Source organism: Brassica oleracea, chromosome C9 (genome assembly GCF_000695525.1).
Source record: "Brassica oleracea var. oleracea cultivar TO1000 chromosome C9, BOL, whole genome shotgun sequence".
In the NCBI taxonomy this organism is placed as follows: domain Eukaryota; kingdom Viridiplantae; phylum Streptophyta; class Magnoliopsida; order Brassicales; family Brassicaceae; genus Brassica; species Brassica oleracea.
In genome coordinates, this window is record NC_027756.1 from 8,198,653 (window position 1) to 8,223,415 (window position 24,763).

A 24,763-nucleotide genomic window follows, 5' to 3' on the forward strand; every position below is an offset into this window, starting at 1 on the left:
TGAGGATTTTTATTTGCTAACTCTTTTGTTAAGTGTTTTCAGGATGTTTGGACTTCACTAGAAATCAAATCAGGCTTCAAAACTACAAAAAGATTTTTATTATCCTTTTAAAACCGTGCTTGAAAAAAAGCAATTGATTTTTGGAGATAAGAAACATTTTGCTTCTAATGGGTTTGATTTTATGCAGAAATAAAGAAACCAAAGGAAGAGGCAAAACAGGTTCGATGATGATGAGAAGAGGGTCATAAATGGTGATCGTCCCTTCACCAAGGCCAAGAGAAGCAACTCTGATGTGCTTGACTGGAACGAGCTTCAGAATATACCAGTTTGGAGAAGATGTTGCATAAGGCAATTTTTGCTATTCAGCAACTCAAAAAGAATGGAAACACCAACACTTCTTCTGCACCAAAACAACAATGTAAGTTTTCTTCTCTTTCAAATTCCGATTTGAAAATTAATGTGTTTTCTTTTGATAAAAGCAAAGCTGTGAAACCCACAAGCAAAGATCATTATACCAGGTGCTTCAAATGCCATAGGATCGGTCATTATGCTAACAAGTGATAAAACCAGAAACCGTTGGTGACTTTGGAGAATGGGAACGTTGAAACCGAGCCAGAAAAGGAAGAATTTTCAGACCCATTGCCAATTTTCGATGACTACACACATAAGCCAATGGCAGGTTTGAAATCTTGTGAACATAATAACTTATTTTCTTCTCAATCTGAATCAATTCCTGATGAATCTTGCTTGAAATTTACCATTTTACAACCAGGGAATCCAAGTATTTTTGAATTAATTTCTCAGTTTGAAAAGGATTCTGAAAAATTTTTGAACAACGATGAATTTTCTGGTCCTTTGAATGCTCTTGATATTGGTGCATATGACCTTGGTCTTGGAAGCTTTGTGTCAATGCAGGAAGGGCCAGATGAAGAACAAAACTGTGGTCATCAAGCAAACCAAGAAAGCTCTTCTTCCATTCAAAAACCGGACCAAACTCAAGGTGAGCAATGTTCTGATTATGATTCCTTTGCTTATAACCCTTTTCCTTTTAATATTCCAGATTTGAGGACAAATCTTTTTGAAGAGTGAGGGAATGATGCGCCCTTGAGTAGTGCACGGGCAAAACAAACATGCATGGCTTGATCATGGAAAGCAGTAATGATATATGTTCATTTTTTGACTCATATCTTCCAAACCACGAGTCCTCTACGCATGAAATCACTTGGAGAATGTGCTCAACTCAATTACAGAGCTCCTCGAAGAAGAATCTGATCAAACAGAGTTCAGATTTGGGAGTTATGCAATTTTCAAATCAGGTGATCTTCAGTTTTCGCGTATTTGGGCCGTACGGATCGTCCAGCCCATGTCTTGATCCTTACCACCATGGACCAGAACGACCAGAATGAACCTGGACAGTAGTCGAAGGGTCTCCATGACCAGTCCACCTCAAACTCAGCAACTTTTGACTCATTTATTATTTTCTAGTCAAATTTCTCATTTCCTAGATGTGTGATTCCCACAAATAATTATGTATTTCTTTGACCACATCTAGTATAAATATTTAAACTCTTTTATGAATAAAATCAGTCTAAGTTTGAGTTTATTTTTTGTTTTCTTCTTTTTTTCTGAGTGAGAGAGAGAGTTCTTTAGCTAGTTCATTGGTGTGAACCGGCTTGTTGATTTGGTGGTCAGCCAATTCATCTTTGTGTGTTGTTTGGTGGTTAGCCAACGCACTATATTCTTTCTTAGGTGGTTAGCCTTAGATCGTGGGTATATCAAGAGCCATTTCGTATCTCTTGACGATCTTTTCAATCCATCTCAGTTCCAGAAATGCCATTTGCATTCTCTGATCATATCTAACACCCAGCTAAAGTGATCCTTCCCGATTTAGGGCGCATCACACTTAGGGTAGGCAAGCTCATTAACATCACGTACGTGGAATATACATATAATAAAAACACCGTTGACAAAAGACGCATCTCTTATCAAAAATATATCATTAGGTATATTAGATTTTGTATGAGTCTTTATAAGTTGATGACAAAAAAAAAAAAAAAGTATATCAGAGTCTATTATATTATGTTTGGAGTCTTTTTTTTTGTATAGAGGGAAGAGCAATTCAGTTTGAGTTTCGCGAGAGATAATTTAAAACAAACTTTGTCGAGATATGATGGTTAACTTCTTGAATGGATGGAGATTGTTGTAGACTTCTTAAAAATGGCTCCCACTGATAAACTTAAGAATGACGTTAATTATTTTTCTTTTTTAAAACTGTTTAAAGAAAATTTGAATAGAGTAGAGGAAAATAAGATCTGCCCATATGATCTAACCTACCCAAGTTATCAACTGAGCCGGAGAGTCCCCAAAACTTATCTTTCTGGCTGTGTTTGGCATATGCGTCCCAAATAATCTTAACAAGTTCACTTTAAATTTCTCTTTCTCATCTTCCAGAAGATTTCTCTTTTTAGTATTGATGAAAATAATTTATCTGTCACACTGGTTGGACTTGAACTTTAGATACATGTAACTAAACTTTAGATACATGTACCTGATTAAGTCTAACAGATTGACCACATTAAAAACAACATATTTTTGGATTGAAAAGAAAACTAATTCAAAAAAACTAGTTGTACATGAAGACTATTAAATTGTGAACGTGTGATTGTATTAATAACCGTGTGGATTATCTTGTTAAAAGGGCAAAAACGCATATATTTTTAATTTAGATCCGTCTATTCTCAGTTGGCTTTCCATAATAAGAGTTTCTTTCCGAATGCGTGGTTGAATTTATCATTTCTTACCCAACAAATTCGTTTAACTTCATCCCAGATTTCTTCCGAGTTAGTGACTCTCGTTCACGTTTTGATTTGTAATAGTGACTAAATATAAAAAAAAAATTTAAAAAGGTGAAAGTATTCAATATTCATTTGTTTGGGTATAGTTTTTCATTACAGTTAACGTCGTTCAGGAAATCAATTAAAAACTATGTTTGTCACGGATCTTTCGTTTTCAGCTCACCATATTTCAGAAATCAAATATTACAATATATAAAAAATAAAAAATAAATAAATATAATATATATATACTCTATTTTCTGTTGTAAGAGAAAGGAATAGAAACACACAAAAGAAAACACATTCACTGTTTTATCAACGTTGGCACCACGAGCATCCCCTCCACATCTTATAAGCGTTGGGTCCATTTGGACACGTTCTCCTTGGAGCAGTACTTCACATAACTAGTCCTTTTACGATGTCTAATAGTTTTTTTTTTTTTTGAAGGCTTACCATGTTTAATAGTTTTAAAAGACAAAAAAGTTAATTTGAATTAGTTTATTATTGAGGCAAATAGTTCAAATACAATATAGATTAAAGAGAACAAAAATATTAATATATATCTAAATTTAGCATCATTGATTGTTCCTGTTTATTTAGGTCAAGTAGAAACCTTAAACTGGAATGATAGCTCTTACAGATATAACCGTGCTACAGTACGTATGTACAACAAAACATGCACGCCACCAAGTTATATAAATGTGGAAACGAATCTTTAAAGGATATATACCACTTTTACACATATTAGGAAAATGCCGAAAGTGAAGAAGATAGGGACTTTTAACTTGTCATTTTTAAATGGTTTGTATAACATAATAATTTTTTTTTGACTAAGGGCTTTCAAATATAACATCATAATGACGTTGTATATCATAGATGTTTAAAATTTATTTTTATAAATTCAAATTTTACACATAAAATTAAATAAAAAATTTAAAATAAGATTAATAATATTTTAAAACTAGAATTAGACAACAAGAATATTACAAAAGAAACTTAATAAAAAATTTTTTTTTAAGAAGATACATGAAGACATAATTATTTCACAAATTTAAATATTATAACAACACTAATACTCTAGTAATTTTCTCCGGAACCTCTAAATTGTCCAAACAAATTTTGTGTACCGGAAATGAAGCATTGTAGAAGTAATTTTATAGAATAATGTGATATTTTGTTTGTATTTTAATATTTAATTATGCATTTCTGTTTATAATTTTATATTCTAATGTAAGAATTAATTAATATTACTGTAATATTTTTATATATGTGCTTGTTATTTATAAAAGTTTTATGAATTTATATTAATTATGAAAAATAAAAGGATCATAGTGTAAATTACAAATAATTTTGAAGTTAATTTTGAAGTTTTGCTTTTGAAAAAGAACACCTTGAAACTTTAAATATAGAGTTTTGAAAACTCTAAACTATAGAATCTTTTTAGAGATGCTCTAAGTACTATATATATTGCTTTTAACATAAACTAACCACACAAGCGTAGTTGAGTGGTGCGGCAGGTTTCGAAAGGTGTTAAGAACTCCCGGTTTAAAATCTACCAAACTCAGATTTATCCATTTGTATGGCTTGGCGACATGGATATTTAATTTTTTAGGAGATTAGTCGGTTGGGCTTCGGCCCGCCGGACAACCGCAAATTATCTCAAAAAAATATTTTCATAAATCTTTTTGCGCATGTTAAAAGCAATTTTAAAGCACTTATATGACAACATGTGCACAATATTTTCTGATTGTTTTTGTTTGAGTTCTTTTCAATTTGTTCTCTCCTACTTCTTCATTAAGGTCAAAATCTTAAGTTAGCTAGGAAATATTATATTTAGTTTTTACCGAAAAAAATATTATATTTCGTAAATATCTAATTCTCGTACCAAACAGAATACTTGGGACCCGCGAATACTGTTGAAGTACACTGTTGAAGTTTTTTTTTCTGAGCAACCACTGTTGAAGTTTATGAGCGTAATTTTCCACTATGAGCATGATTAACCCGGGGTTCTTAGAATTGGGTTCTTACCGGAAGTTAAAAAACTGTTTCTTAACTTTTAACTAAAAAAAGCTAAAAACCGGTTCTTAAATAAAGACTTTAAGACCATGATTAACCCGGAGTTCTTAGATTGGAGTTCTTAGCGGAAGTTAAGAAACTGTTTCTTAACTTTTAACTAAAAAAACAAAGAACCGGTTCTTAAAATCCTTATTTAAGAACCGTTTCTTAGCTTTTTTAGTTAAAAGTTAATAAACAGTTTATTAACTTCCGCTAAGAATCCTATCCTAAAAACCCCGGGTTAATCATGCTCTAAGAACCGGTTCTTAGCTTTTCTAGTTAAAAGTTAAGAAACAGTTTCTTAACTTCCGCTAAGAACCTCATTCTAAGAACCCGGGTTAATCATGGTCTAAGTGACGACCAAAAGTCATGACTCATGTGTGTGAGTGCGTCTATATATACAAAGAAAGACACATATCAATACTCCAAGCTACTGGAACATTTAACCTAAGAAAAAACGTAACAAAAAAAGAGAGGAGAAAAAAGACTCACCATGGTTCACGCTGGTGGTCATAATTCACCTGGGTCGAATCCAAACCCAACCCATATGAACAAATTCGCTTTCGGGTGTGCTGTCGTTGCTTCCATCATTTCAATCATCTTCGGATATGGTAAATCTCTATATCATACCAAAACGCATATTTTTCCACGTTATATGATGCTTGCTTTGCATGCTTTTGTCTGAATCTTACCGTCCAACCAAAACCCTTATATTAATGAATCTTCTTGTTCTTTTTGTTTGTGCTTAGATACGGGAGTTATGAGCGGCGCACGGATATTTATACAAGATGATCTGAAAATAAACGATAATCAGGTAGAAGTTTTGATGGGCATCCTGAATCTCTGTGCTCTCGTTGGATCTTTAACGGCGGGAAAAACATCTGACGTCATCGGTCGGCGTTACACCATTGCTCTCTCCTCCGTGATATTCTTAGTTGGATCGGTTGTTATGGGTTACGGTTCAAACTACGCCGTTTTAATGGTAGGAAGATGTATAGCTGGAGTGGGTGTAGGGTTTGCTCTAATGATAGCTCCGGTCTACTCAGCCGAGATAGCCTCTGCTTCACACAGAGGCTTTCTCACTTCGCTCCCCGAGCTTTGTATTAGTCTAGGGATCTTACTAGGCTATGTCTCGAATTACTGTTTCGGGAAACTGGCGTTGAAACTCGGCTGGAGATTGATGCTTGGACTCGCAGCGATTCCTTCAATGATATTAGCGTTTGGGATTTTGAAAATGCCTGAATCTCCGAGGTGGCTTGTGATGCAAGGTAGGTTAGAAGAGGCCAAGAAAATCATGGTTTTGATATCCAACACCGAAGAAGAAGCTGAAGAACGCTTCAGGGACATTTTAGCCGCTGCAGAGATAGAGGAAGATGGAGCGGTTAAAGCGGTTGGCCGCGGTGTATGGAGAGAGCTGGTGATAAACCCTACACCCGCGGTGCGTTTGATCTTGATCGCGGCCGTGGGGATACATTTTTTCGAGCACGCGACTGGGATCGAAGCCGTCGTTTTGTACAGCCCAAAGATCTTCGAGAAAGCTGGAGTGACTTCAAAAGACAAGCTCTTACTAGCCACGGTCGGTGTAGGTTTAACCAAGGCTGTTTTTATAGTAATAGCGACTTTCTTGCTGGACAAGGTAGGTCGGAGAAAGCTTCTGCTGACGAGTACAGGCGGTATGGTTTTTGCGTCGACCAGTTTAGCGATTGGTCTCACGATGGTTCACCGTTTCGGGCGGTTAGTGTGGGCCTTAAGGTTGAGCATCGTCTCTGCGTACACGTTTGTAGCGTTTTTCTCGATCGGGCTTGGGCCTATAACGTGGGTGTACAGCTCTGAGATATTCCCGTTGAGACTTAGGGCTCAGGGAGCGAGCATAGGCGTTGCGGTTAATAGGATCATGAACGCAACGGTCTCTATGAGTTTTCTGACAATTATGAAGACGATCACGATGGGCGGTGTGTTCTTCATGTTCGCTGGAATCGCGGTTGTAGCGTGGTGGTTCTTCTTCTTTATGTTGCCGGAGACGAAAGGAGTGCCATTGGAAGAGATTGAGAAACTTTTTGGTGGTGGAGATGCTCGTGGAGCTTGCGACGGATTAGAGATTCAAGCTAAGAGAGTCGATAATAAGATTTGATTAGCATTGTAGTAGTTAAGACTGATTTGGCTTATATTTTCTTTGTCAACGTACGTCATTTGGCATATATACTATATATATATACGGTGTGATTTTGTAAGCAGGTAAATCGCTCAAGACAATCTTATATCGGATCATGATATATATCGCATAATTTCTTATTGTTTGGGTTTATATCTTGTATACCATGTTCTTGTGAAGATATTTCCTCTAGTATTTCTCTCGATCTCAGTCACTCTTTGTAACTTGTGTTGTTTAATCACTCAAGAACGTACAACTATACTGATCAATCCGAGAAAACGAGAGCTGGTTTACTTAACACTAAACCAATGCACAATCGCAAGCCGGTTTAGCTCTAACCCTGACTGAACCAATTGAACGGAAGAGAACTTGTCTATATCTTCAAATCTCCACCTTAGACAAGTTCTAACCTCATCACAAAACTTGGATGACTCCTCAGACTTCATGACCTTCTCTGTGAACACAAGAACTCTTTACCGGATCCTCTGTGAACCTTCTACTAGATTATCTTTGAGTTCTTCACCGAACTCCTCCTAAGCCCTTCACCGGACTCAGCTTCTTCTTTTCTTCAGTTATTAGTAACCCAAAGCATTCTCAATGCTTCTCTTGACTTGAACATTGGTAATACCTTAGTGAATATGTATGCTGGATTATTAGCCGTTAAATCTTTAGAACTTGAACGTCGCCCATACTGATCAAATCCCGAACAAAGTGATATTTGACTGCCACATGTTTTATTCTCTTATGGTACACACCATTCTCTTACAATCCTATTGCACTATGAGAATCACAATACACCATATTTTGATTTTCCAAAAGCAATATCATGTAACCTTTAACTCCATCCGGATATCCTGTGAATATATCTCTCTTAGCCCTTGGTTGGAGATTTCCTTCTACTGAATGTACATAAGCCAGACAACCAAACTTCTAAAGATTGTTGAGATCTGGCATCTGAGATGTCCATAATTCCTTAGGTATTTTGAACTCTATAGCTGACGAAGGTGATCTGTTTATTAGAAACACAACCGTTACAGCAGCCTTTGCCGAAAACTTCAAGCCTAAGCCACTCTCACTCAACATACTACGCTCCTTGTTCATTATTGCTACGCTCAACCTTTCTATAATGCCAATTTATTGGGGCGTGTATGAGCATGTCATGCGCCTTACTATTTCCTTGTTTTCTGCAGAATCTATCAATTTGCTGATTGCAAAACTCCAATTCATTGCTGATTGCAAAACTCCAATCCAAAGTCTTTTAACCTTTCTTTCAATATGCGTCTCAACTATCCTCTTTCATACTACAACCATTTGGAAGGTTTCTTACAAATCATATTTAAGTTAATTCCTCTCAAGTTAGTTATAAAAGTATACTTAATAGAGCTGTATTAATTTTAAAATAATTACATTTAAAAATATTATAAATTATATATACACATGTACAAGATTTCTTTTCAAAACTTGTTTTTTTTCAAGTAATTAAAGATATTTTCTTTACAAAATATTCATGGATATAAATAAAAACATTTCTTATTTTGTTTTTAAGATAATTTAGATTTGTAATAATCATTTTTTTAACGTCTGGTTAATTATGCTATTACAACGATGAGAAATATTACATAGACGATTCTACAGCTAACAATTCTACCATCTTGTGTGAATACACGTCTGACTGCGCCACTCCGAGCCGCCTTATGAGATCCATGTTCGATGGTACGCCCTGCACTATGCTGAAGATCTCTTGTAACCTATTTTCTCCATCTGCATAATTTGGATTTTCTGGGGTTTGAACTCAGACCTCTTGGTGTAGAAGCATTAATGAACCCTTAATCAAACCGGTGGACTAAGGGAGCTTCCACTAATAATCAAACAATAAGTAAATGGGGGATATGAGCTCCGTTGAGCCTATCCACGTAGGCATATTAAATCAACCAATGAAAACAACAAGATATGCCACTTCAGCTTAATTGCAATGGAATCGTTCTTTTTCATTATGCCATTGAAACACGAGTGTGCAGTATCTCAGCAATAAATTTTCTAAAAAGTCCATTCAGTTTCCTTCGCAAGACGATACCTATTCATTTTCTGTAACGATGGAGATTGATGTTCCTTTTTTTATAGGCCATAAAAAAAGCTCAAGGCCTTGCGGATTCACAATCTCCTCTCCTCCAAAGCTTACGCCGCTATGGCCTCTTCTCTTTCATATCCATTTCTTCATTTCTCTTCCTCTCCGGAGAAGAAACTCTTTTTTATCTTCCATGTTCTCTGTCTGTTGATTCGCTACTCCAGTCTTACTCTACCATCAACATCTTCGCCAGCCACAATAGCCATCTCCCTGGATAAATCGGAAAAGCTATTGGTGCGCCGTCGAAGGATTGTTGGGAGTAAACGTTCAATGGTGTATCTTCCTTCTCTTATCTCTGTTAACCTGATTACATAGCCTTCTAGATCTTTTTCTTTGGTTGTGATGAATTTTAGGGATTCCTTGTGAAGATCTCTGATATTAACAAGCTTATCAGGCGGAGAAGCTGCTTCTATATTTGAATACGATGTTGTTAAAGCCCGAATTTTCTTTTTTATCTAGTTGTTTTCGAATTCCCAAAATTTGATTGAGCTTTGTTTTGTTTTTTTTTTATTTTGTCATAAGGCGAGATTACAAGTTTGGATCAGACAAGATCATAATTGATGGGCCACAGATATTCAAAATGGTCTGATTCTTTTTCTTTAAGTTCAACATCTAATGGCTCTATCTCCCCCACTTCCCCTGATTCGATTGTATGTTTGTATTATCTGTAATGGAAGTGTCCATCTCTTGCCAGGGATCATGTTTACATGGTATCTTCTCATTTACACAAATAACCATTCCACAAGAAACTTTTAATCTTTCCACCGATTGCTGTAACTTTTATACAAATTGATTACTATGAAACATGAGGATTCAATGCATCTATCACGGACTATACTGCAGTAAGCAATCGTCTGTGTAGAAGACAAGCAAATGAGTGATTTTTTCTTCCATCTCATCTAATCAGGAACCAAAGGCTTCCAAGCTCCAAAGGTACATCAAGTGTAACTATATGAATCTTCTACCTTGAGGCTAAAGATGCATGCCTGGACTACTCATTAGAACTTTCAGGATGGAAAATCTAATTATTTGGGGCTGTTCTTGGCAGAAATAACTTGTGCAGGATTCCTTCAGACGTGTGGTCAGCATAAGTTTAACTTAGTATTTGTTAGGATTGCAGAGCCTGGTTTTTTAATCCTCGCTCCTTTATACCTAAGTTTCTGCTCTATTGAACATAATTACATTTCCTTTTCCTGGACATCGTGGGATCATAAAGAATTCAAGGTTAATATCAATGGTTTAGTTGAGACTGCACCAGTTCCTGAAGAAGTCTAGAATATCCACTACGGTACTCCTTGGCCCGGTAATATTGTGCGTGATCATCCTGCCATGAACAAGGTGATATGCTCTGAGGCGTTTGCTGTTCATTTTGTTATATGTGTTGTGTGTATACATTACTCCCAAACTTATCTGTTTATTTTTTCATGTTACTCCTGTGAAAAGGTCTTCCTCAGAAACAAAGGTCTTAACGATGTAGAAAACGACGAGCTACCTAGGCTGGTTTATGTTCTCGTGAGGAGAGAGCCCAACTGACCATCATAATAAGGATGAAGAAAATAAATTTATTGGTAAACGATTATGCTTAATCTTTGATTGTATTATTTAAACTGAAATATAATGGTCTCTCGCAAACTTAACTGTGTTTACTACATCAACAATAGCAAAGCTCTTAGAGAGAAGCAATGTGTTTCCCAAAGGATCCTTAGTCGGGAAAAAGATTTGTTATGTTTGATTCCCTCAACAAGAACTATTATTTGCAGCACTTGAAAGTTGACCAACAGATGAAAACAAGGTTTTTCATGAATATTTTTAATCCCCCACAATAAAGAGATTTCTTACGGTAAAAATATAACATATATCAACTCTAGGGTCTCAACTACTTGTGATTTTCAGTATCGTGTCCTCGACACAGGTTTTTCAAGGAGCTAGAAAACAGAGAATATTAGTTTGGAATCTGGGACATACACAGCCGGCTTTGCAACTCTTGAAGTAGTGTTCATGAACATCGCTAGACGTGCTAAACTCAGTGGTTGATATCTCATGCATTTATAAGTTTTTGCTATCTCATTTGAGAATTGTGGGTGCAATAAAGAGAATTCTCTATTTTGTCTAGCATTTTTCTCTCATTTTACCACACAAAATAAAGAAAAATTAAAAGATTATGGGTGCACATGCCCACATTGTCTTCAATGTGGCTTCGCCCTAAACCAGAAAGTGCAAACGCTGAACGGCTGAAGGAACCATGGTCCCTCTCGATTTTGAATCTGGCATTTCACTAAAGGTTGAATATTAGTGGCAACAAGACGGGACTTAATGTTTCGTTGATTGGAATGTGAACAAAGATTTTGGATCAACCTTTCCTTATGGGGATTAGAAAGTTATACAGATAACTCACATTGAGTTTTGTTTTTGTTCAATATGGCAAAAGTTAGCGCGATGTATATATATGTTTCAAACAAGTTCGTGACTGATTGATTACGTTGCTGACATGTGAGCAATCTTTTGATGATTGGTTTGCCTTTCCCAACAGATTTGTGAACATATATTAATATTATGTCAAACAATCCACCAAACTTTTTTATTTTTAGATAATTATTCTAAATTATATTTGACAAAATGTATTCCAAGTTATATAAGCGGCATGCACTTTTTCAGTATTGTTGATATATATCTTCTCTTTGTATTTGAGAGAATGATACTTCATAAATTTTACACATAAAAACTTAAATATCTATTTTTATAATTCTATGTTTTTTTTACCATTCATATTCTTGCATTTTAACTTATATTTTAATTTAAAATAAAATACATTAATTAGAATTTTAAAAAATTCACCGGTTAACGATGGCTGGCCGGGAGCATCTTCGTTAATTTTTAGTCTTTGTGTGTAAAGCTTTTAGCCGGTTATGTTTGTAAGTTTCAAGCCTTTCTATATGGATCCATTGTCATTTTCTGGTTGGAACAAAATCTTTTATGGCTTTAAGTTTGGTTGTAATCTTCGTGTCTGGGGATATACTTTTCCGGCGACTTTGTAACTGCGTGTGTATCTTTGTTGTTCCAATGGAATATTTCAGATGTTTATTTTTTTTTTTTTAAATCATTTAAATAATTAAAAAAATCTGTAACATTAGTTTTAAAAATAGAGAAGAAGTAGTATTTTCCTTGATAAATATCCAATGAATTTAAATTTGAATAAATTAACGAGTCATAAGTTACTGAAAATGATACTCTAAGAACACATGATTTCACATTTTTTTAAATATTAGTTAATACTCTTGAAACTAATTGTTACTACCATTTTATCGAGGCATGTGGGTTTGGTCGGGTCGGTTAGTTCGTTATTTCGGTCGACCGAAATCTTACCGAAGTGAATCACCAAAAAAATCGGTTTGGTTTGTGGTTAGTTCGGTTACGAAAAAATATCAAAATTTTTGATTTTGGGATTAGTTTGGTTATTTCAGTTCGGATTTTGGTTAGTTCGGTTCGTAATTTTGATTAAGGTTGGTATTGTTTGGTATTTTTAATTTTTTATAAACAAACTAACCGATTATTGAACTGAAACCAATTTTTTTAAGTTTCCGAACTAAACCGAACTTTCTAACCGAACTAACCTAAAATCAATATTTTCAATTCGGTTCGGCAGATTCGGTTCGGGTAATAACCGATACCTTATTTTATCTTTAAAGGGCAACATAGGGAAATTTTGATGGAGGGAAAATTGATGGTCTCACATTTTATCGTACTTAGGAAATGCATGTTAGTTTTACACACTTATAAAAATGAATATTTGAAAAAAACTAAATTATTCGGTAACTGACATTGACAAAGAACATATAAAAGTTAACAACACAGATGGACTACGAAGTAATGATACTTTGTCATTTTCTTCTAAAAATGCATGAAAGTTATTATTAGAATACCTAGAAGGAAAAACATTGCGTATGGTCAACCTTTCGAAATGCAATTTAAACACATAAGCTAACTTGAAGAGAAGTTCACTGAATCAAGAATTTAGAAACACACACATCAAACTCTTGCGATGTAATTTTTTTGTCACACATTCTATAGCTCTGGTCGAATAATATATATAAATATTTATAATTTTAACAAAATCCAAAAAGTATCAAAACTTAAATTTAATAATACACAATCAGAAGACCTAGTCATTTATAATAAATAAATTTAGATAGTTTTTAACGTTAGGATATTCATATTAGTACTGAACAGTTATGAAACTTTCGGCTAGAGAAATTTTGCATCTATTTAAGAATTGAGAGACGTAGTATAATTTCCTTCTGGCTCCTTTCTGTTCTGATCAAATTGTTTTTAATTTTGAGGCCCGTTAAATATCTGCTTTTTATATGGTTCGGTTTAAATATTTTTTACCAAAAATTTTAGAATAGAGATGAAAACTCAAAAAAAAATTATTTATTTTACACCCTGTTCGAAAACGCTCGGCCGACTAGGCGCTCGTCGGAACCGAACCGCCGCGATTTCACCAAATCTGTTCAACAAATCATTAAACCGATTAATCAATAAAGTAACCAATTAATCGCTAAAAAATGGGATTAAAACCGATTTAAAGTGCTTAATAGTTGGACTTTGTTGACAAATTTTGGGCCTTAAAACGAAAGCCCATTTGTCTGTGAATTAAGTAGACTTTGTCCCTGTATTTATAAGAGACTTCAACACCTCTCTTCCTCATTCTTAACCGATGTGGGACAAGTTAAGTTTTTTTTTTTCAAAATCGCACATGTAAAAATAGTGGAAAAGATATGTTGCTGGAGAATCGAACACACTACCTCCTAAGATTACATAAACATCATAAGCCACTGGACTGTGGTGCTTCTACGTCCATCTATCACATATATTTATATATATAAGCACGTATTAAAACTATTATTATCATGTTTATTACATAAACATATTATAAATACATTAAATCGTATTAAAACCTAGGCTCCGATTAATCTCCGTTTAATCCCCGATTTTTTGATAACTCGCTAGGCCCGGTGTTGCCGCCCGACTAGCGCCTAACAATGATTTTACATTAAGTTAGTCTTAACATAAAACCAAATATCTATTATATTATTTAGAAATTAAATATATTTTTTTGAAACACTAAGAAACAAAATATGTTTAAAACTAATAGTATCGTTCACATGCTGATAAAACACTGAACTTTATTATTTCTTGATATAGTATCGTTCAAACATCAATTATTACATAACGCAACAATATCTATAAGAACCTTACGTTCCTTGCTCGTGATCTTTTCATGCCATAGCCTTTTAGACTCCACATCAATAACGTCGAAGGGGTACAAGTTGAAGAGGTAGTTTCTTGACAATGGTGAGATTGCCAAATTCTTCCATGTCAATTTCTCCAATTTCCATCCCATTTGGCAATCCCCAGTCGAAGAAGTAAAGCAAATTCATCAAACCTAGTTCCACAGTAGCAACCGCCATTGACATCGCGGGACACATCCTTCGACCAGAACCAAAAGGTAATAGGTCAAAATGTTGTCCTCTGAAATCTACAGAACTATTAGTAAACCGTTCAGGGATGAAATCTTCAGGGTCGGTCCAACGCTTGGGGTCACGTCCGATTGTCCATACATTAATTTGGATTTGCGTTCTCGGGGGAATATCATAGCCTTTGATCTTGATGTGAGACGTTGTTTCTCTTGGGAGTATAAATGGAGCTGGTGGATGTAATCTGAACGTTTCCTTGATTATGAGCTTCAAGTAATCAACTTTGTGTAGATCATCTTCAGTTATTCTTTCCCTTTTGGCCCCAAGGATGGTTCGAATATTTTCCTGAGCTTTCTTCATCACTCTAGGGTTTCTAACAAGTTCTGTCATAGCCCAAATCATTATTATAGAGCTTGTATCAATCCCCCCAAGAAATACATCCTGAAGATCACATAACAAACATTAAAAATCTAATTCTATATAGTTATGGTTTAATATAAGATGTGAAGCAAAACCATGATTTGATGAGCTTCTTACCATGAGGATTGCCTTGAGATTATCCATATTGAGTTTGAAAGAATCTGCATTTTCGGGTTTATCGATCATATCCAACATCAAGGAAACGATATCCAGATTTTTCCTTCCTTCTGGCTTCAAGTGATCATCAATCACATGCTGATAAAAAGCATCAAGCTCTTTAAAGATTTTGTTGATCTTCTTGTGTCGTTGAAACAGCAAGTCTACGAATCTTCCGACTCCGCCCTGGAAGATGTCAGAGAAAGTGAAAGTCCCTAGAGCTTCCACTGCGTCCGTAACAAGCGTTTTGATCCTTTCTTGATCAATAATGAAGCCGCCCTCGTGGAAGTTCTGTCCTAAAGCTACTCTACCGATGATGCTTGCGGTGAGGGAGAAGAAGGTTTTGCTTAAATCCACGGAAGATTGTTTCAAGCAAGATTCCGTCAGATTCTTTACCACGAAGTCGACCTCTTCCTCTCTAATGTACCTAAAAGATTGAACCTTCTTAAGGCTAAAAAGCTCAATAACCGCGATTTTTCGCATTTCCCGCCAATAAGCACCGTATGGAGAAAAGGAGATGTCTTTAAAGCCGTAAGAGAGTTTTCTTGTCCCGAACGTCTTTGGTCGGCTGCAACATTCCAAGTCATGAGTTCTTAGAACCGCTTCAGCTGCTTCACTGGATGAGATCACAACCACCGGAACAAAGCCAAGTCGAAGAAGCATCACCGGTCCATATTTGATTGATAGCTTATGAAAACATCTGTGAGGCAACCCTGCAACATGATGCAAGTTTCCAATGAGAGGAAGACTTGAGGGGCTAGGAGGAAGATTGAGTTTTGAGTTTTGTAACTTCTTAAGAAAGATTGATGATACAAGAGTAAGAAGCAAAACCAAAAACAAAGAGAGCAAGATCGCCATTTTCAAATTTTCTCTTTTTAAGCTATGTTTCTTGAGAGGTGAGTGTACAATTCCAAAGAGACTTGTATATATAGTGAAGGGCTCGATAGATGACTTTCCCGATACGTTACCTCTCCTGAATTAAGTTGTTGAAAATTGTGTTACAAAGTTGTTACATTTGAGGATAAAATCTTCTTCGGAATTATAAGTGTGACAAAATTAAGTCTAATAGGCTTGTGGTCCAACACTCCAATAGTTACGTATTCTGATAGACTTCTGTTAGATCGATTGATTGTATGTCATGGCACTGGTATATTGAACTATTAGTTACCTACGAGGCATGGCTTCTTTTGTTCGATTATTAAAAATCCAATCACTTTGTCATAAAACCGGTCTGGTTTGATTAGTCGTTAATTCTGATTGCACATGCACCATGTAAAGAATTAAGATGTATGTCTAGTTTTCAACCTAGCATTTTTATAATTTTTAACCTGGGGTTAGATGTGTAGCATAGTTTGCATACATAAATAACAACTTAACTACCCAAATTTTGCAAACCAATCACAGATTCCTGTCTATATTATTAAAACAAGAACATTACTAATTTTTACCCTATTTTGGTTTATTACTTTTTGTGTCATTGTGTGTTTGAAATGAAACTATACTCTTTATTAAAGGTCAAATATCCAATAACTGAAGATGATCTACACAGTACACATGAAGGACTTTTGAACATTCGTGTTGTTACAAGGACTTTTGTTGCTTTATGTTCTCATTAAAATTCTAACGGCGCACCATAATTATTGATTCCAACATGTGATTCATCAATTCTACATAATATTTACTCCTCTTATATTTATGAATCACACGTTACTTTATATAATTTATTTATCTAAATGGTTTCATTATTTAAACATTTTTTTGTATTATGCTATGTTCATCATATAATATCAGCTGATATTATTTATATTGGAATATAAAAATAAGTTAATATTTATTTATTTTATATAAGTAAAATATTAAAATAAATTAATATTTATTTATTTGATATAAATAAAATTTTAAAATTGGTACTACATATAATATTTGTTTATATGGTAAATCAGATTATTGTTAATATTAGGATTACATTTTTTGTGGGTTATTATTTAAAACATAAAATATATGTAAAATAATATATTATCTCATTTCTATTATAACAACACTCAAACAAACTTTGATCAATGTAAAATAATTTAAAAAAATGGATTAACCATTTAAATTTAAAGCTTTAAATAAAACAAAAGATGAGTTAATTCAATGGATGCAACTAACAAACAAATAATGCATGGATTTACGTGGAATTGAATCAACATCTTTAGCTCCTAATATCATGGACTCAAAATGAAAAAAATAAGACCGATGCAACTAACTAACAGAAAAACAGTTATTAAGACACAGAGAGAGAAGAGGCATGTTTGTCGGGATGAAGACTGAGCAAATCTCATCTCTTTACTTACTTTCTATAATCATTTTCTTACCAAAATGTTTCTTTCTCTCTCTATTCTTGCACTCTCCCCTTAATCTTTTTCTCTAAGGTACTAATCTCTTGCTAGTTTTGTATTAAATCTAACAATCTTAGCATTACTCTGTTTGCTGTTAATTGTTAGTTATCTGACAAATATAATAACACAAGAAATCATGGTCAAATAACACCATCTGATAAATGATTTGTGTATCTACGTTTTGTTGTTTGTTGTTTGTTGTTCTTAGACAATTTGAGTGATTAAGGGAGAGAAGATAGAGAGTTTGTATTTTAGAGGTTTCTTCTTCTTCTCCAATGGCTTCTTCCCCAGAATCTGCTCCCCCACCGTCAAATTCAAGCTCTTCTCCGTCTCCACCGTCTCCATCTCCTCCTCCTCCTACTCAAGAAGGCTCATCACCTCCTCCTCCTGATTCCACCTCACCACCAGCTCCACAAGCTCCTTCTCCCCCGGTTTCCAGCAATAACTCTCCTCCTCCACCGGCATCACAGGGTGGTGGAGGAAATGGCGGCGGCAATGAGTCTCCACCGTCACGTGGCTCCCCTCCTTCTCCTCCATCTAGGGGTGGAGATAATGGTGGTAGTAGAACGTCACCATCTGGAGATAATGGTAGCTCTCGCTCGAATAATTCTCCCTCTAGTGGAGGTGGCAGCAGTACTAGTGGTGGAGGTAGCGGCACTAGCGGTGGAGGAGGGGGAGGAGGTATTAATACGAATACGGCGATCATTATAGGTGTATTAGCTGGAGCTGGACTATTGATGATCGTGCTTATTATTGTGTGTCTTAGACGCAGAAGGAAGAGAAAAGATGATTCCTTCGACGCTGAATCCATGAAAGGTAAAACCATTTACTACACACATATACGTACGTCTGTTGCTGCATCAAAAGTTTCACCATTTTACATATTTCTCAGGAAATCAATATCAATACTATGGAAACAACAACAACAGCAACAATGCTTCACAGAATTATCCAAATTGGCACCTAAATTCACAAGGCCAAAACCAACAACCTTCTGGTGGTTGGGGAGGCAGTGGACCATCACCGCCTCCTCCTCCTCCACGGATGCCTGCAAGCGGAGATAATTCTTCCTTGTACTCAGGACCAGCACGCCCGGTTTTACCTCCTCCTCCACCTACTCTAGCCCTCGGATTCAACAAAAGCACTTTTACTTACCAAGAGCTCGCGGCTGCAACAGGAGGCTTTGTGGATTCTAACCTTTTGGGACAGGGAGGATTTGGGTATGTGCATAAAGGTGTGTTGCCTAGTGGGAAAGAAGTCGCGGTTAAGAGTTTGAAATCGGGTAGCGGACAAGGAGAAAGAGAGTTTCAAGCTGAGGTTGATATCATTAGCCGTGTGCATCATCGATATCTTGTTTCTTTGGTTGGATATTGTATTGCTGATGGGCAGAGAATGTTGGTTTATGAATTTGTTCCTAACAATACTTTGGAATATCATCTTCATGGTTAGACACTTCAAACTTACAACACAATGTTTTATGTAGTCTATAGATTCAAGACTTTTTAACCTTTGTTGGTTGTTATTATTATTACAGGGAAGAATCTTCCAGTAATGGATTTCTCCACCAGGATGCGTATCGCATTAGGTTCTGCGAAAGGACTCGCTTATCTTCATGAAGACTGTGAGTTTCAACATTACACCAATCTCATATCTCAACCAATGTTGCAAAAAAAGTGAAAAAAATTTCTGACTAGTAATTCATTTTGGGCTGAGAAATCGTCATAGGCCATCCTCGGATCATTCACCGTGACATCAAGTCTGCAAACATTCTCTTGGACTTCAACTTTGATGCAATGGTGTGATAAACTAGTGGCTGCATTCAGCTTCAGTTTATGTTGATACAAAATCACTATAGCTGGTGACTTTAAGCATTTGTCTTTTTTCAGGTGGCTGATTTTGGATTGGCCAAGTTAACTTCTGATAACTACACTCATGTATCTACTCGTGTGATGGGAACTTTCGGGTAAGCGTTTTTTTCACTAGATAAGATTTTTCATACTACTCAAGAAGCATAACCTTTGTAGAGTGACCAATTTACTTCTCTGCACAAACATGTGTAGATATCTAGCTCCAGAATATGCATCGAGCGGTAAATTAACTGAGAAGTCCGATGTTTTCTCGTACGGTGTCATGTTGTTAGAACTAATCACTGGGAAAAGACCGGTCGATAGTAACAGTACCATGGACGACACCTTAGTAGACTGGGTATATATGTTTTTTTCATTTTTCCTACTTACAAACGTTGGTATATGCTTTTGCCTTTTTTACGGGTACTACTGATTGCACTTTACTACAAATATAGGCTCGTCCTATCATGGTTCGCGCGCTAGAAGATGGAAACTTTAATGAGCTCGCAGATGTAAGGCTTGAAGGCAACTACAACCCGCAAGAAATGGCTCGAATGGTGACTTGTGCTGCTGCTAGCATTCGCCATTCTGGACGTAAACGCCCAAAGATGAGCCAGGTGAACCAATAGTATAACATCAAAATGGATTCCTTTTGTTTTCAGATAATAACAAAAAAAATGTTATGTTTTGTTTTCTTTCAGATTGTAAGAGCGTTAGAAGGAGAAGTGTCACTAGATGTTTTATATGAAGGTGTGAAGCCGGGACATAGTAACATTTACGGGACATCAGGAACAAGCTCAGATTATAGCCAGACATCTTACAATGCAGATATGAAGAAATTCAGACAGATAGCTTTGTCGACCCAAGACTTCCAAAGCAGTGAAGGTGAAGGATCATCTAACAATGATTCTAAAGAGATTAAAAGTCCTAATGCTCCTAAATGAAATCTCTTTTGAAACGACCAGTGGTAGATTGATTTTCTTGGGATAATATGAATAAAGGATTTTGAGGTTCTGAGAGTAGAAGCATGTAAGCTAAAAAGCAATGTTATTGTAATGTTTAGAATGTTTCTCAGACAGATATATTATATGTTTCATTTCTATAGAGATTTTATTCAATTCTCAGACATGAACATATAACAACTGCTTGATTTTTGGATTTTTTAATCTCCAGTATTGTTAATAAAAAAGCTACAAGCTTTTGGAACTTACCACTTTATTCTTACAAGTTTTTTCATGTGATAATTATGTTTGGTCAAAGACCTGTAACCCAAATCTGACATGAGGATCAATCCTTACCCTGTCCGATTTGTAAAAATACATGAAAAGAATCTTGTAGGACGGTACTTGGGCATTGGCTATCATCCGAATCTGTATACCCAAAATTTTTGAAAATCTGAAAACCCGAATCCGAACAAATATTCGAAGATTTGAATTAGTACTCAAAATAAGTATTTAAAATCTAATTCATATTTATTTTGATATGATTTGTAAAACTACCCGAGCTCTGAGTTGTAACTCGATCTTGTGGTAGAGTACCCTGTTAGAGCACACTTGGCAACTAATTTGTGGGGCATGATATCCCAAAATTCCTTAAGCACTTGATGCACTTCCTCAAAAAGAAGTTAGAGCAATCAACACTATGGCTATTTTAGGACAAGTCCAGCCTTAGGAACCCCTATTGTGACAAGAGCTACTACATAGCTGGAAAAGTATGATTGGCGGATTCGACTCTTCCATAATGGCTAGTAATATCATAAGGGCAGAAATAGGAGTAAAAAATCTGGTGGCAAGAATGAAATATTATTTAATCGTGAAAATGCCATGTTAAATGTCTTCCGTGAATTATGTAAATTACGGTGATTCGGTCTCATGGATATTGGACATCGCCGGAGATGGCAAGGCAAAACCTGATGGACATTATTTGAATCTGAACTAAGTTCGGTTCCAAAACAGTTTTTTACATGTGATTTGAAATGACATTTCGAACCTGAAATGTTATTAATTTTACTCGATTATATATAAAACTCGAAATGAGCTTAAGAAGCTGAACCCCAAAACCCGGAAAATTTGATCCCAACCCTAATAATAAGTAACCGAGGCCTAGTAGTCATGATAATGAAAATTGAATGGAGTTGGGAAGCAGTGACCGAACCAGAGTATACATCGGGTCCCGGTTATACCGGACCGGTCAAAAACCCTTTTCCATCTCATTTCATTCCTCGACCCTTCTCTCACCTAGGCCTAGGCGTTCGGGTCTTCGGATCGGGTTCGAGCCGGTTCTTTTCGAGTCCGGGTCTTTTCGGGTCCTAAATATTTAGACCTAATAGGTACTTAGAAATTTTCGGTTCGGGTTTGGGTCGGTTCTTCTCGGGTCCGGGTCGGTTCGGGTCTATAATTAAAATAACCATAAAATATCCGTAATTTTTCGGGTCCATATCAGATCCGGGTCGGGTTCAGGTATTTAGGATCTGAAAATGACATGATATACCCAATTCCATCAACTTTAGTTGAATATTTGTCATATATATCTAAAATTTTACTAAACAACTTAAATGAAACTATTAATAATTAAAATAAAATATTTTAAAACTCTAAATTTTACATTTTAAAGCTTTATATTACTTTAAAAATGTTAAAAAATAATAACAAATGTTGTTAACAAAAGATATTTTAACTAAATCATAAAATAATATAGAGAAAAAGACAAAAATAGTACTAAATCAAGTTTTTGTTCCCAAACTAGCACTCAAGGTCAAAAATCACAAAAATAGCACTTAATGTTTTATCAAAAATCACAAACTTAGGGTTTAGAGTTAAAGGGTGGGGTTTAGGATTTAGGGTTTAGGGTTTATGGTTTAGAGTTTAGGGTTTAGGGTTTATAGATTAGGGTTTAGGGTTTAGGGTTTAGAGTTTAGAGTTTAGGGTTTAGGGTTTAGAGTTGAGAAATGAGGTTTTGGGGATAAGATTTCAAATTTTGAAAAATAAAAAAATTAAAATTTTCAAAGGATAAACTTAGAAAGGTGCTATTTTGGTCATTTTAGTTTTAGAGTGCTATTTTTGTGATACATTTTGGAGATTTGCCCAATAATATATATAAAATAGAACAGAAAACATCGTAGTTTTAGATATACATGTTTTTAAGTCGGGTACAAATCGGTTTTTATCGGATTGGGTCTATTCGGGTCGGTTTTTTTCGGATCTAGGTCTATTCGGATCGGTTCCTTTTCGGTTCCGGTTCTTTCGGGTAAAAAAAATTTAGACTTAAAAGGTATTTGTAAATTTTCGGTCCGGTTCCGGGTCGGGTATTTTTGGATCGGTTCCGGTTCGGGTCTTCGGGTCCAAGTTAAAATGCCCAGGCCTAGAGTCTCACCCTCTCTCCGCTCGTCTTCTTCGTCAAATTGCATAAGAATCCTCAAATTCGTGATTTCTCAATTTCGCTCTTGTTCCCAAATCTCACTATGCTAAGATGGAGAACCCTCCTCTCGCTGAAAAGCTCATTTTCATCACCTTCGGCGGCTACGAAAACCATTCTCGCTCCATTTCATTCGACCAGTGTCCTGTCTGAGAAATCGAGGAAACACTTCGGTTCCGTAAGATCTTATCTCGAGAATTCTGAATCTGGTTCGTTCCTCAGAAAACTGTAATTAGATGTTCGATTCTTTATTTTTTTTTCCCGCAGGATAGAGGTTCCAAGGGTGGTGGTGGCACAACTTCTGAATCTTCAAAGGTGCGTGTGAAATGTTGTCAAACTATTTGATCGGATGATTTGTTCATTACAACCAAATGGGTATTGCAAATTTGTGAACTTTCGTTAGAAGAGATGAGTTGATCTGTGTATGTTCAAAACGTGTTGATCCCAGAACTCGTCTGTAAGGTTCACATGTACCGTTAAGGAGAAGGGGCGTCGCACTTGTGCTAAAAAGACTGTAGACAAGCTTCTCTTCCACAGTGGACTTAACGATCCCCTTCAGGTTAAATATCTTTCTTACTTTCTTGATAGCTTCAATACTTAAAAGGTCTGGTTTTCTCAAGCTTGTCTTGTCTTATAACGTGTAGAATGAGTGGAACATTGGTCCAAATCCGCTTATCCGAGATAGGCATATGAAGAAAAAGTCTCCACCTGGCCGGGGAAAGAAGCCTCGTGACAAGAAAACTAAACGTGAGAGTTTCTTTCTTCTCTTCTTCTTAGCATCACACATCACACAAGTTTGTTTGTATATATTAGGGTGGCACAGAGAAGGAAACACCGACGACGATTTTGAAGCTGATGCTACTAATAAATTTGAGAAGAAATGGAGAGAAGCATGGACGGGCCAATCTCAGAAGTCCTCGTATTCGAGGGACTCGGCGTCATCGGGGTTTCAATGGAGAGAAGGATGGAGCTGGACAACTCAGTCTCAAAGGAGCAAAACCTGGAACAACAATGAGTCTTGCGATGAGCCTTTGATGGTTGGGTCTCAGTCTGATAGGAATGCTCTTGGTCTACCTCTTACTGGTCCCCTCAAACTAGAAGATGTTAAGAAAGCGTAAGTCTTCCAAGTGAATCCAATAAAAATCTGACAAGAGTGTATTCAGTAAAGTTTTTTCTTGCAGCTACCGTTCATCAGCTAAGAAATGGCATCCGGATACGAACCAGGGGCCTTCTAAGGTATGCTTTTTGAACAAAGATTGGGATTGTTATAGGTTTTCTCAAGTTGTGTGTGACAGATTGTTTTGGGTTAATGTGGTGGAAATTGCAGGCAGAGGCTCAAGAGAAGTTTAAGCTCTGTGTTGAGGCGTACAACTCTCTCTGTTCTGCACTCTCTTGACGTTTACACAGAGAGGCATTATTGATACATACATTCTTTAGTAGGAGTTAGAGAGTTTTAAAGTTGCTAAGGCTGCTTCCGAGAGATTCAATTGTTCTTTTTCTATATTCATGAGAATCCATGCGTCTCTCAACCTATCCCATCATTTGATAACAAAAAACAATAATATATGAAATTGTTTTACTTTTAAAATATTAAAATATCTCTTTCAAATCCAACCTTTTATATGTTCTCTTTGTTAATTAGTGTCTAGACTAATAAAAGGCTTAAACACATCCAAACTCTATGAATCTTTCAATATCATTAGGATTTCAAAACTTTCCCAACATTATTGTATTAGCACGGCTTCGAAGAATCACAGTGGATGTAATGAACCCAAAAGCGTATTCTCCCAAATGTGATGCCTGATAATCGCTACCTCCTTGAATGCACCTGAGCTTTGTTCTGATTAAAAAAAAAGGAGAAAAAGGGTAACTAAAGATTAGTTGTTGCTGAAAAAAAAAAGATTA

At 35.9% G+C, this 24,763-nt stretch overlaps 4 protein-coding genes and 1 long non-coding RNA gene across 14 annotated transcripts; 4 read left to right on the forward strand and 1 right to left on the reverse strand.

Moving 5' to 3' along the window:
* Nucleotides 1–5,316: 5,316 nt before the first annotated feature.
* Nucleotides 5,317–7,206, forward strand: LOC106315927 (probable polyol transporter 3). The gene is made up of 2 exons (XM_013753770.1): nucleotides 5,317–5,500; nucleotides 5,639–7,206. The coding sequence occupies exons 1-2, from the start codon at nucleotides 5,383–5,385 to the stop codon at nucleotides 7,018–7,020; spliced, it is 1,500 nt and encodes a 499-aa protein (XP_013609224.1). The 5' UTR covers nucleotides 5,317–5,382; the 3' UTR covers nucleotides 7,021–7,206.
* A 1,818-nt stretch (nucleotides 7,207–9,024) lies between these two features.
* On the forward strand, nucleotides 9,025–11,231 carry LOC106313633. 10 transcript variants are annotated; one of them, XR_001264442.1, is made up of 4 exons: nucleotides 9,025–9,876; nucleotides 10,010–10,504; nucleotides 10,610–11,006; nucleotides 11,079–11,231. It is a non-coding gene; the product is annotated as an uncharacterized LOC106313633 (long non-coding RNA). The 10 variants fall into 10 exon arrangements; XR_001264441.1 differs by having other exon boundaries at nucleotides 9,025–9,592; nucleotides 9,689–10,504; XR_001264436.1 differs by having other exon boundaries at nucleotides 9,026–10,504; nucleotides 10,610–10,734; nucleotides 10,828–11,006.
* Nucleotides 11,232–14,335: 3,104 nt separating this feature from the next.
* Nucleotides 14,336–16,091, reverse strand: LOC106316394 (cytochrome P450 71B2-like). The gene is made up of 2 exons (XM_013754272.1): nucleotides 15,178–16,091; nucleotides 14,336–15,081 (listed from the first exon to the last, which is right to left on the reverse strand). Exons 1-2 carry the CDS (start codon nucleotides 16,072–16,074, stop codon nucleotides 14,470–14,472), a joined length of 1,509 nt encoding a protein of 502 aa, XP_013609726.1. The 5' UTR covers nucleotides 16,075–16,091; the 3' UTR covers nucleotides 14,336–14,469.
* A 1,488-nt stretch (nucleotides 16,092–17,579) lies between these two features.
* LOC106316477 (proline-rich receptor-like protein kinase PERK4) lies at nucleotides 17,580–20,545 on the forward strand. The gene is made up of 9 exons (XM_013754369.1): nucleotides 17,580–17,630; nucleotides 17,806–18,413; nucleotides 18,490–19,041; nucleotides 19,132–19,218; nucleotides 19,323–19,393; nucleotides 19,484–19,560; nucleotides 19,658–19,802; nucleotides 19,900–20,061; nucleotides 20,146–20,545. The coding sequence occupies exons 2-9, from the start codon at nucleotides 17,873–17,875 to the stop codon at nucleotides 20,386–20,388; spliced, it is 1,878 nt and encodes a 625-aa protein (XP_013609823.1). The 5' UTR covers nucleotides 17,580–17,630; nucleotides 17,806–17,872; the 3' UTR covers nucleotides 20,389–20,545.
* A 2,289-nt stretch (nucleotides 20,546–22,834) lies between these two features.
* LOC106316154 lies at nucleotides 22,835–24,406 on the forward strand. The gene is made up of 7 exons (XM_013754027.1): nucleotides 22,835–23,036; nucleotides 23,126–23,173; nucleotides 23,307–23,417; nucleotides 23,503–23,605; nucleotides 23,672–23,972; nucleotides 24,040–24,094; nucleotides 24,186–24,406. Exons 1-7 carry the CDS (start codon nucleotides 22,905–22,907, stop codon nucleotides 24,252–24,254), a joined length of 819 nt encoding a protein of 272 aa, XP_013609481.1. The 5' UTR covers nucleotides 22,835–22,904; the 3' UTR covers nucleotides 24,255–24,406.
* Nucleotides 24,407–24,763: the final 357 nt, after the last annotated feature.